This window comes from Antedon mediterranea, chromosome 3 (genome assembly GCF_964355755.1).
Source record: "Antedon mediterranea chromosome 3, ecAntMedi1.1, whole genome shotgun sequence".
NCBI classification, from domain to species: Eukaryota; Metazoa; Echinodermata; class Crinoidea; order Comatulida; family Antedonidae; genus Antedon; species Antedon mediterranea.
Genome location: NC_092672.1, coordinates 36,818,420 through 36,830,758, shown reverse-complemented (window position 1 = coordinate 36,830,758; position 12,339 = coordinate 36,818,420). Strand labels below are relative to the sequence as shown.

Sequence of the window (12,339 nt, the reverse complement as noted above, 5' to 3'; positions counted from 1 at the left end):
CAGTTTAAAGAGAGTATTATGTTTCATGTCATGTGACACAAAATCCAGGTACACGATCTTAATTACTGTTTTATCGTCGTCAGACGGTAGCCACCCTAAAAAAAAAACATGTGAGAGATTGCGGTAAGCAGAGAGTATCGCGTTTCATGCCAAGTGACCAAAAAAAAAACTAGGTCTGTATTAATTACGGTCGTTCTGTCGGCAGTCTTTTTGAACGACCGATTGAACGTCCTGATGCTATATTTAGAATGAATTGTTTACGATCTTTTTTTTTTCGGCATCGTTTCTGGATGGGACGTTCGCTATATTATGTTTATTAGTTGGCATGTTCGTTGCGGTTCACCTGTGTTGGATCGTGTCTCTCTCTACGTTACATTGTGGGAAATTTATATTTGCCGTTGAGTAGGTAAACACGCACGAAGGAAAATATTACGTTTAAAAAATATTATTTATTTTTTATTAATTTACAACTTTGTCCTCCGCCAATTAAATTTAACACATTAATTTCACACCTTACTTCACTAAGAACATCGTAGGGTTGTTTATTTTGGTTACGAACTCCCTACGAAGTTCAGAACGTAGCTCATTGAAAGTTGTTTATTGAGGTTACGAAGCCAAACAATGGAACCTACGAACCCAACAACGTAGCCTACGTTCTATCTACGAAGCTACTTCGTAGGTAAAGTTGCAGTATTTTCTTTCTGTACTGTACAGCCTAGTCGGATCTATCACCTAGTAGGTCTTATACAGTACCAGCGAGAATTACTGCCCAATTCGGACGCGGCAGACGCGGCATGAATACGTCCATGACGCGTCCACTTCGCGTCCATTATATCGACGCGTCTGACGTGATTTGACCTTAGACCAACGTCCTTTGTGTTTGAGCTAACCACGCCGGTGTTAACGTAAACAAAAGCTCCGCATTGTTACTGTACTACAGTTATATTCTGTACGATGTTTTCTCAACCCGTGAAAACCTGTATTAAACGAAATGTATTTTATACTACAGTAGTTAATAACATGCAAAAAAAAAACCTCTAAAAAACGAATTAATGAATAAGTGCGTATAGATACCAGTTCATTAGTACTACAGCTTACTATATGGGCAAGAAAGACTGATTTTTTGTGAGTAAAATTATTATCGGATGTCAAAAAACTTCTTTGGCACGCCGCCTAAAAAGAAACCGCTGAACGAGACTTGCGGGAAATGCAGTGCTGAAACCACGTGTGCCTGCCATGCAGTAAAACCATGTGATAGCATATTTACCAAACTCGAACGTTCGGCGACTAGACCCGAGTGTGTGAAAATATGTTTCTTTCGCTGTCCGAGCGAAGCAATGAATTGTGAGTATCGAATGTCAAAAAACTTCTTTGGCACGCCGCCTAAAAAGAACGAAAAGAAACCGCCGAACGGGACTTGCGGGAAATGCAGTGCTGAAACCACGTGTGCCTGCCATGCAGTAAAACCACGTGATAGCATATTTACCTAACTCGACCGTTCGCGGCGACCCGAGTGTGTGAAAAATAGTTTGCTTTTGCTGTCCGAGCGAAGCAATGAATTTTATATACTAATTAAAAAATCGACACATTGTAATGGACAAAAATGGTGCAGTACATGTAGTTTTGTAACACTATATAATATCCTCAACCTATTTTTATTCATTATATTAAATTCTAGCACCCGCCCTTGGCTTTTTTGTTTTAAATCGCTTTGTCTTTTTCTATTCAGTGTATCAAATTCTAACACCCGCCCTTGTTTTTTTGTACCAATTTTGGGGTCTAAGCATAGAGATATTATAGTGAACTTCACTATAATATCTCTATGCTTAGACCCCAAAATTGGTACAAAATAACATTAACTAAAAAAATATTATTACAGTCATTATTACAATTATACAAACACTGTAATCTTAACATGATCAGAGAGGAACATCATTATAGCGTAAAAAAAATATTTCTTAATATTTATAAGCAAAGCGTACACAGAATGCCTAGTGTTGTACTGTACGTCATCAACAGGGTCATCAACCCGCTTTTCAGCAGCGGTAGAACATGGTTGCAATATTGCTGGGATCCAAAATGGAGTAGAAAAATATCACGTGCTCTTTGTTGCGCGCTATGACGACCATGGAGATATAAATTGACAGTGTACAGCAAAGATTGCGCTATATAATCTTTGGTGTACAGTACATACTGTAGGCTACATGATTTTGTTGAGCCTTCTTCCACAGTTTTAACTCATCATATTACATTTAAATATAACTTATTTCTCTATGATCATATCAATAATTCAACATGAAATAGAGGCCTCGTTATTAAAAAAATATTCTTCCATAAAATGATTCATATGAACAAAATATACTGTATCATGACGATGATTATTGATCGAGTACGCTAGGCCGATCTCAGGCGGTGGTGTACGTGCTAGACAGTGAACCGGCCGGCTAGATCACACGGCGGGCTAGCGATGGATATAGACACAGTTTCGCACGAAACTGGCTTTTTGGACGAATTATTCGGCAGATAAAAATAAACACAACACACACAAGTCGTAGGCTAACTTTATTTATTTTTTAATTATATTGTTTGTGAATGTGAAAGTATTTTATAAACAAACACCAATACAGCCGACCCTGCTCAACAGTCAGGCTTAGTTTTCCGATGTCATTTGAATATGAATACGGTCGCGAACAATAACAAAAACAGACTCAGATAGCGAGGTCACGGCCCGCCCGACGAAAGTGCGTCCAAATCATTGGTTTAGTTTATGAATGGACGCGTCGTGGACGCAAATTGGACGGACACTCGACGCGTCCGTCGCGTCCAAAAAGGGGCAGTAATTCTCGCTGGTACTGTACAGTACTATAGCCTATGATGTACAGTAGCCTAGCAGGACCAATAGCCCTGGCTGTGTACAGCCTAGTAAGATTTATCACCTAGCAGGACTTGTACTATAGCCTAGAATGTACAGTAACCTAGCAGGACCAATAGTCCAGGCTGTGTATAGCCTAGTCAGATCTATCACCTAGTAGCAGGTATTATACAGTACTATATAGCCTATGATGTACAGTAAGTAGCCTAGCAGGACCAATAGCCCAGGCTGTGTACAGCCTAGTCAGATCTATCACCTAGCAGGTCTTATACAGTACTATAGGCTATGATGTACAGTAGCCTAGCAGGACCAATAGCCCTGGCTGTGTACAGCCTAGTCGGATCTATCACCTAGCAGGTTTTATACAGTACTATAGCCTATGATGTACAGTAGCCCAGCCTGTATACAGCCTAGTCGAATCTATCACCTAGCAGGACTTTAACTATAGCCCAGGGTGTACAGTAGCCTAACAGGACCTATCACCTAGACCCCATGCTGTCCAGTGCAGCATTTGTTCACTTAATGACCTTACTGTACCATCTACCATACACCAAGTAAAAACCACAGTATCATACCTACCACACCAGTCATTAATACATTTTTGTGGTATGTCCTGTAAACATCAGGTTTATCGTGGGTGGCCCACAGTTAAAATATAATGTTTCTTTTTTTTTTTTTTTTTCAGAAACCTCCTGGGTCAGAATTTTGTACGTATTGGGAAGTGGTTTGTCAGGCCATATGAGAACAACTCTACAAACGACAGTATAACGTAAGTTTACAGGGAAAGAGCGTATAGTGACCTTGAGATATTTCATTGCCAAGGTCGAGTCACCACTTGCATTTGATCAGTAAAATTTATTTAGTGACATCAGTAATTCAGTTGAGCAGTTTCTATTGAGCCGGAGAATATGCTTTAATAATCTGTCTATACTATTAAATTTGATGATGACAACAAAATGTGATGTGCTCATATATGGACACGATAATGTCATATCACTACCATACATTTATTGTAAGTAAGCAGAAAGGGTACAGAAATAAAATGCCTGAACCATTTCTGAACGGTTTCTGCAACTTATCTTAGTTTTACCTTAATTTGACTTCAAAATCAACATCCCTCACTTAGTCACACCCAGCACAACTCATTTTTAGGTTACTGTAAAACCAAACCTTTCGCGACATAAACAATTTGTGAATCAGTTTGTCCATTGTCTACAAGTTGGCGTCAACCATCATATGCGCAACCTCCTCATTAATACTTTCTGAAAAATATTCGCAGCCCCTATCACAAGCCCTTAGGGTTCCCTGGAAGTCCCTTTTATCTTTTTTAATTGTGTTTACTCCTTTTTGTTACGTGTATTGTTTTTGATAAGATGAATAAAGAGATTTGATTTAAATCATGAAACTCTCGCAAAAGTTTATTGCAAGTGAAAGTTGCTGGAATGGATGCAACTTCTCTCGCATTTTCCAATTCATTTTCTCTAAAGCTATTGACCAGTTCTCTGTAATCAGATAGGGTACCCAGATAGGGTATTGCTAAACACCGCAAACCCCTGCAAACCTCCAAAAAAACATAGCAAACCCCATTGAACCAACATAAAAGTGATTGAATCATGTAGTGTACAACCCACTGGGTATATCCATGTAAAAAAAAAAATTAAATTTCTACTGTTAACTACTTATTTTTGGGGTAAAACATCATTTTTTGGTCAAAAATGAAAAAAAAATTTTTAACCAAAAAATGTTTTATCCCCAAAAAAGTAGTTAATGGTAGAAATTTTATAATTTATATACCCAGTGGGTCGTACACTACATTATTCAATCACTTTTATGTTGGTTCCGTGGGGTTTGCTATGGTTTTTTGGAGGTTTGCGGGGGTTTGCAGTGTTTAGCAATACCCTATAAATCAGATATCTTTTTATGTCATCTTTCCATCTTTTTTGTCTTCCTCGTCTTGTCGTTTCAGTTCTCGCCATTCTGTGACTCTTCGTCCATCTCTATTTCAGTTCTTTCTGTTAACTTGGCAGCTTATTTTCTTTATTTTGGAATGTATAGTTTTGTCTTTTACTGAGTTGTAGCATTCCTTTGTTCCTTGGCTTGCTGTAATTGTAAACAAAACAATGCTTGTGCTTTTTGTTTGTTCAGTATTTTTGCCGAAATTTGCGCATTTATACAAGATAAAAAAATGTTAAATCACGGTCTCTAAATACAAATAAATATACAGTATTATAAATATATAAATCCAAAGGCAAATTACTGAAAAAATAACAATGATGTGGGTATCAGTGGCTGGATCTCAAAATATAATCAGCAAAAAGCTAAATCAAAATGATAAAGTAAAACTGCCAGAAAAATTAGCAGAGCAGTACTAGCCCTTCATACAGATAAATATCAATTTAGAATATGAAAAGATAAAAAATAACATGTGAAACAATAGAATGTATATATAGTTATGTCTAGTTTAAAATAATAAGCTCTTCTGTGTGCTACTTATAGAATCACTTTCACAAACAGATAAACTTTTATCAACAAGAAACATTGAAAATCATTCCATAACTGGCCATCGTAATCTATGGTTGAAATCTGAAAATTACTGTTTCTAACTTTAGAAATTAAAACCAAGCTTGTGATTATGTATCCATGGAAACAATGACATCATACTTTGTATGATGATGTTTGTTATTTCTAATCAAGTAATTAATTTTGCATAAAGTTGAGTTTGTGTATGAAGACATTAATGTTGGTTTAGACATTAATGTTGGTCAAGACATAATGTTTTGTATGTATGAACACATTAATGTGATAATTAGGAATATCCTCTTTAAAGTTACAAAACAGATAATTAACTTGATCATTAACTAATGATTGTCATAATTGAGGTAGTTTAATTAATTTTTACAATTCAATTAAACAAATAAATTAACACCAGTTATCAATTATCTATTGTGTTTCATCTTAACGATTATTGTTAAATGATCATTTTTATTTTGAAATGTTTAAATACTAAATTACTAATATTAATTTTTTTTTAATTTATAAGAAATAAAATTAAACAGAATATATTGCTAACATTAAACAACAATTTAATTTCTTAATCTTGAAAATATTAGATAAATTAAAAATTTATTAATATTAGGTAATTGGTCAAGTCAAATGCGTTCAAGCTACAGTACAACCTCTCAGTATGGTAAGGTCATGGTCCGATTAAAACACCCCCTAGTAAAGCTAGCTGAAACAGTTAGGGATTGTCTATTGGTACTATTAATCCACAAATATTATTTGAGTTTGAAAAGTTTTATCTTCCTTCCATCAGAATATCAAAATTAATCACAGATTTGACCAGCATTTTTGGAAATAGAAATATTAAACAACACTCATTTTCAAATCTAGTGTAGTCGAAGTCTATTTTTCTGTTCACAAGTAGCCCAAACCAATCTATAAAAAAACCAACCCAGAATTATTCCCCAGCCAAACACATTTTCAACAATTTATGAATCTGTTCTATTACAATTTAGAAAGCTCAATATTTGGAAATTAATATTGAAACATAATTTAACAATTTGTTTTTAGTTACAATAACTAATGTATGCATATTTCAACCTTTTATTTTATGTCATTTATTAATATTATTACTGTAAACATATATTATTATGCTTTTATAATGTCATATTAAAATTAGCAAAATGTCATTTAACATTTTTTTTAATCAGAATTAGTGAGTTAAAAACATTCATGCATTTCTGCTGTCTGCATTCATTTTATTCAAACTAAGAATGTTAAAATGGTAATAAATGACATTGTATCAGTTGTAGATTAAAGACTCTGAGATATTTAAGTGGTGATGTGAGATACAGAGATCCATCACCCACCTACTACAGCATTCATTCTTACTTTCCTAGTTGGCTGGCTCAATAGCAATATTCATTACATACCATTTTGGTTCTATTTTTATAATGTAAACTAATTGTAGCTAATTATTTCCAATATTTTCTTTTTTTAAAACAATATATAGATTAATTTTTGCTTTGTTATTATTTAAAACTAAATTTCTAACACGTTCCCCAAGACCTTTCAATGGTACAGTAGTTACTTACAGATGGATTTTATGAATTCTAATTCTCTGGCCATTTTAAAATAAAAATTGGGGTTTTTTTTATTACTGATTTTATCATTCTTTACCAGAAATTTAGATAATAAATGTACCTTTTACATTTTGCCTTTTATAAAATATAATTAAAACATCTTCTCCCACTTTGAAGAATGTACAAATTTGGTATGTAAAATATTTTATGGAATTTTTATTTCAAATGTTGGAGTATTATTAGCAAATTATTTTGACTGCCCTGAGGGAAAAATACCCTAAATTGTGTGTGGTACTGTATTTGTAATGTTTGATCTATCCTATCGGTTTTTTCTAGAATGATTTAGGGCTTAACAGGTAGCCTAGGTTCTCGTTAAAGTAGTTGAATCTGGTGAAAGATGAAATTTCTATTTTCACATGAAAATTTTTTTTTACCAATTGCACTCGTAAACATTCATTATTTGTATTTATTTTGTATTCTAATAATAATAACCTATTAGTAATTAAGCCTTATTGCTGAATATTTAATGATAAATTCTTGGGTACTATAACACTATCATACCACCAGTAATAATAGTAATACTGGCTGATGGTAATGCCTAATTACGTCGTCTGCTCCTTACCGTTCATCGTCGTCTGCTTGTGATTCTGGCCAATTGACACTGTGTTATGCAAATTTATGGTGCAACGCATTATTACTCTGTTTATGATAATGATTAACTTGCTGTTTGCAAATCTGAAGATTTTTTTTTTTTTTTGCCAAAAGGAAATATTATCTGCTGAGTGGCTAAAGAGATAAACTAATATGTAATAGCCTGTTTAATTTAATTCCTTAAATCTAATAACACAAGTTAAGTCAGTTTTAGATTCTGGGAACCATTTTGTATCTTTAAACATCGTACAGCCACACAACATACAGTACAGTATGTTTCAATTTTAACACATAATTCAGCGATAAATACTCAGTTACAACGTAAATATTAAAAATTCATTTTTGTTGAATTGGCATAGAATAAAGCTCTGTCTACACTATCAAACTAGTTTTACAAAAAAATGTGATGTGCCCAAATACTGCAGTGATATACTGTACCCAAATATGGTAGTGATATGACATCATGTCCATATATGGGCACATCATATTTTTTTGCCACATAAAGTTTGATAGTGTAGACAGAGCTTTAGATACATTAAAAAAAATATATTTTCATAAATGATAGTACAGTTTTTTAAATCTTCAAACATATTTATAGCATTCGTTATACACTGTATATTTTAATTAACTAAATGTACTTATATTAATAAATGATATATTAATTGTTACAAATTGTTTTTTGGAAAATTAATTATGTTTCAGTTGGCATAAAAGTTAAGTTATGAATTCCGCTTTTCCTGTTTGTAAAAGCAGTCAAGCATGTAATTTTTCACATGACAATAATACGCAAGTATGCAGATTTGGGTGGAATCACTAAACCGTCAGAAATCCATTGTTCTATTCATGACTCGGCCTGTTGGTTTTCCATTCAAGTTGCACAGTGTGTAGTTTTTGTAAAATTTACAAAGCACATTATTTTCATGGAATATCAGTTTTATGGAAATTCTGAATTCTAAATTTTCTTTCCTCTCTTCTATTTTCCCTCCATTATTTTTCTCCCTCTACTCTCTCTTTTCCTCCTCTATCTTTCTCATCAAATCTATTCTGGCCCATTCCTTCTTTCCTCTTTTTATCCATTTCCTCTCCTTTCCCCACTTTCTTCCTACTAACTGAACAAATAGTATTAAGTTATAATGATAAAACACAATTGCATTCAATATCATTGGGGTTAAGAGGCTGTGAAATACAGTACTTTTGAAAAGACCTAATTTTATTTTTGCATAAGACAGTAGTTGTTTTGTGAAATGATATCTTATGTGATTTAATGTTTAAGAGAAAAGATTTGTTAACGTATGTGATGTGTGTTGTGATTTGGGTAAATAGCCTCAAATAATCACTGATTAGATACATTACAGTCAAACAGTCGTACTGTTTGCTCTGCTTTTGCATTTCTTTATAAACAACATTGGATTAATTACTTTACTATCATGATTATGAACTGGAATTGTTTTACTCAATTAAATCCATGTGATCTACCAGACATCTCCTCAATGCATCACATTCTGCAGTTGGCTTAATAGGTGTGAAACGGGGCATTTCATTGGGCGTAATTAAACTTGGGAGACAATTTAATACAAGATTAATTTGAAATTGATTAGAGCTGTTCATTGTTAAGGCCAATTTACACAGACTAGCAGTAATGGTAAGTGGAAAACCGTGTAGCTTGTCCCACGCCACGCCGAGTGGATACCGCTTCACCCGTTCACTCCGTGTGTAAATAGTCATAGGAAATAACATATTCTATGTTTTCAACTTACAGTTACTGCTTACCATCGGCTGTGTATATTGGTCTTTAATGTGTAATTTTATTTTGAGATAAAGAGTAGGTGACTGTGTTATTATTTATGGCACCTCATACATTGACTTGATACATAAGCTCACCCAATCTCATCAATCCTTCCATGTAGTGGTTCATCATTGTACATGGTATTACATAGTATTCTCCATGTACTGTATATATTCCACCATCAGCAGACCTTCGAATAATACATTAAACAAATACAAATTTAAAAAAAAAATTCTTTTCTTTATTGAACATTTCAAAATATTTTTATTATTTTTATTTGCAAATTATTTTACATTTAATGGCTCATTAAGTGTTAAGAATTTGTATAGGATAGAATTTCTAAGATCATCCCTTACAGAAACTACTTGTTTGACAAGGTTCAAGGCTAAAAGTGTCTGAACTGCTCTTTCCCTATTTTACCATATCCTTACTTGATCCTTGGTCTTCCTTTTATAATTGTACCGTCTTTACTGCCGACTTTATTCTCCAAATTTATATGTCTGTATAGAAATATTCAATTAGGAATATATTATATGTCATGATTAAAACTTTTTCACGATAAAATTATGATGAAAAAAAATTCGCAACATTTTATTATGATTGACTAAGGCGATGACCAACATAAATAGTTTAAACTGGTTTTTTTATTAATGGTAGGCTTTCCACTTAAATAATTATTTATGATTTTTGAATCATTCTAAGAATATTGTATTATTAGAATACAAATTGGATAATAAATGGCGTTAGTATAAATTATACAGTACTGTATGGTCTTTCTCCTCTGACCTTTGACCTGGTATTACTAACGAAATTGCAGTTTGTTGTATCAACTGAATTATATGAATAAGCTCTGATTACATTATTCATGTGCTGTAGTAGTATGAATATTATTAATGTTATTAAATAATGTGTTATTTTAATGATATTCAGATTATAATCCCAGTTTTATGTTTAAAAAAAATGTATTATTCACTAAATGGAAAAAAATCCTATTTTAATATTGTATTTGTTGTATATGGAATATTTATTCTGAAATAAAGAGATCAATCAATATATTAATCAATTAATCCAAAATTATTAGTTTCATGACCAATCCTTTTTTAGCCTTATGACTACTCCTGGATATTATTCCGTTTAAAGAATTGAAATTAGAAGTGTTCAGTTTTCTTTGGTGCACATGTAAATGGTAACTGGTGACTATACACTTTTTGTTTTGGACTCGTACAGTAATAACTAAACCCACTCAATAAAAATGAAACAATAATCCCCAGACGCAAAACTAACAATTAAACAACAATTTGTGTAACATTTTAGACATTGAAAACCTACTGTTATAAGCAAATAATTGACTTTTAAATAAATTTACTTTATTAAATGCGTACACATTCCAGTTGCACCTCCAGTTGATGTTGATAATTGAATTTGTATGTTGCAATGTACAGTAGCTTTGCATCAGGGAGATAAGTTAATTGATCAGATGTTTTTCCCGTAATCTCTCTTAATTCCAACTGAATGCACATTTGAGAACACACATTATCATTTGGGACTTGAACACACAACCTTTCAGATCATTATCCTTGCGTTCAGATCACCGAGTTGTGCACCGAGGGTTAGGTTCAGCACAAGGAAGCAGGCAGTGTTTTGCCAGCATGGTGATAATTAATATACTACTACAAAGGAGATTTGCATTCAAGGAGCTGAGCTCTAAGTTTGGTAACAATTTTGAAACAATGAAAAGAACAAAAACATTGCGTCTATTTCGTGTGATCGATAAACAACATAGGCTAAACATTTTTTTTTCCAATTACAAAATTAATTTTTAGTTGAAATGCACCTTTTGGAAGTGGGACAGTCCGCGCCCGTTAGTGGAATATCCCAACAGAGCGTCATTATTTCTTGAGGCATCTTGTGTGATGAGATGGCGGAAGGCGGATGTTTATCCAAACAAGGCAATCTAACAACAGGACACTGAGCTCGCCTTGCCAAGATAAGAACTCCGTAACAGTCCTTTGATCTTATGTCTGGCTGCGACAAATACCAACAGTACTGTACACTATGTACATAATTCTCTGAGGCGCGCAGGTAGAACTGACTTGTTGTAGCCACAGATGAACCCTTTGATCTCTGGAGCTCAGCATCCTGTTGTTATACTACCTTGATCCAACTGTAAAAGGCACTCAATACACTACCCAACACTATTGTTAATGTGTAATTAAATCATGACACTTGTTTTGTCTTTGCTACAGGGACCATCTGTCTGTATCTTTCTCATTCTTCCTTCATGGTGAGAGTACCGTGTGCACCGCGGTCGCCATTAACCAGCACCATCCCATTCACCATCTTGGTATGTACCATATCAACGCAGCTCTAGAATCATCCACCGATTTTCAAGGTTAGTAATTACTAATACATTTATAAATTTAATTTTCACACTAATGAAGATCGTCTAAATTACATGTTTAAAATGATCTGATCATCTTATAAGGTTTCATCCTGTAATAAGGGTTGAATCACCTAATAAGGGTCAGATACTCTAACAAGGATCAGATGGTCTAATAATGGTCTGATACTCTAACTAGGGTCAGATTCTATAGTAACGGTCAGATTCTCTAATAAGGGGCAGATAAAATCTAACTAGAGTCCGATACTCTAGGGTCAGTTACTCTAATAAGGGTCAGATAAAATCTAACTAGAGTCAGATACTCTAGGGTCAGTTACTCTAATAAGGGTCAGATAAAATCTAACTAGAGTCGGATACTCTAAGGTCAGTTACTCTAATAAGGGTCAGATAAAATCTAATAATGGCCAGATATTCTAACAACGGTCAGATATTCTAATAAGGGTCAGATTCTCTAACAAGGGTCAGATGGTCTAATAATGGTCAGATACTTTTACTTATAAAGGTCAGATGGTCTAATTAGAGTAATTTAGGCACTATTTCATCAATC

General features: G+C 33.7%; 1 protein-coding gene across 2 annotated transcripts in view; it reads left to right on the top strand.

Annotated features, from left to right (window-relative positions):
• LOC140045445 (mediator of RNA polymerase II transcription subunit 13-like) overlaps positions 1-12,339 on the top strand; it is a 56,413-nt gene that overhangs the window by 7,297 nt on the left and 36,777 nt on the right. Inside the window, exons 1-3 of one of the 2 annotated variants that reach the window (XM_072090348.1) lie at positions 2,864-3,035; positions 3,558-3,641; positions 11,638-11,783. In XM_072090348.1, the coding sequence (XP_071946449.1) occupies positions 11,738-11,783 (46 nt within the window). In that variant the 5' untranslated portion in view covers positions 2,864-3,035; positions 3,558-3,641; positions 11,638-11,737. Of the gene's footprint in view, positions 1-2,863; positions 3,036-3,557; positions 3,642-11,637; positions 11,784-12,339 lie in introns of those variants that run through there. The other variant, XM_072090347.1, reaches the window with a different exon arrangement.